Source organism: Cryptomeria japonica, chromosome 2 (assembly GCF_030272615.1).
Source record: "Cryptomeria japonica chromosome 2, Sugi_1.0, whole genome shotgun sequence".
In the NCBI taxonomy this organism is placed as follows: Eukaryota; Viridiplantae; Streptophyta; class Pinopsida; order Cupressales; family Cupressaceae; genus Cryptomeria; species Cryptomeria japonica.
This window is the reverse complement of record NC_081406.1, coordinates 225,886,222-225,887,032: the sequence shown is the minus strand read 5'-3', so window position 1 is coordinate 225,887,032 and position 811 is coordinate 225,886,222. Positions and strand designations below refer to the sequence as shown.

Genomic DNA, 811 nt, shown 5'->3' with positions numbered 1-811 from the left:
ACAACACTGACCTTGACGATATCAACAGATACCGTACGGTCCTGAACGTCTGCAAAATCTTTGATGTTGAGGTGATCGAGTATCGTTCTAGAATTGGGCATAGAGCTCAGTGTTATCTTCAAATCATCAGTTATCAGAAAAAGGTCCTTGTATTTTACGTAACCGCTGGCCTGCTGTAAATCAACGCATCGGTCGATAGTCTTCCCGCAGCGACATTCCTCTCCATAATCGATGCTCATATTGTGAGTCCTTTTAGAATTGGGCCTAGCACGCGGGCAGACATAACACTCTCCGTCTCCAATCTCTATGTCAGCTTTAGAGAAGATGTTATTCCGGCAGTCGAAGAACTGCCACAGGATATTACTCTGTCTCGTAAATATATGGGACATTTTTTTTCTGCTCTCATATAGATTGGTGAGAGAACCGAATTCCTTGGACAGAAATTCGGCGATATAACCGATGGGCATAGTAAGAATGCTAAGCAGATCATCGACAAACTCTTTTCCGGCCTCAATGAATACGATGCGTCGAGTTTTAGTGTTTATCAGGAAGCGCACATCCATTTTGAATCTCAGGGAATTAGACAGTGATACCGGAAAAGAATAATTAGAAAGCTTTGCCCTTGTTTGATATTCAGATAGGATTGGCTGGTAAAACGAGATGCATGGAGGTTCTAATTTATATATGCAGGGGAAGTTTAAACGTCGTTTAAAATGCGTTTGGAATTCCCTTGGGAGTGTTTTTGAATTTTAATGACTCTTTTAAAACTTGAGAATCTACAATAATTTGACATTATGGAATGGTGATAAAA

The 811-nt window shown here is 40.4% G+C and overlaps 1 protein-coding gene across 1 annotated transcript in view; it reads right to left on the bottom strand.

Annotated features, from left to right (window-relative positions):
• Nucleotides 1–563, bottom strand: part of LOC131048681 (uncharacterized) — a 717-nt gene extending 154 nt beyond the window's left edge. Inside the window, exon 1 of the mRNA XM_057982730.2 lies at nucleotides 1–563. This exon is cut by the window's left edge and continues 154 nt beyond it. Within this exon, the coding sequence (XP_057838713.2) occupies nucleotides 1–563 (563 nt within the window).
• Nucleotides 564–811: the final 248 nt, after the last annotated feature.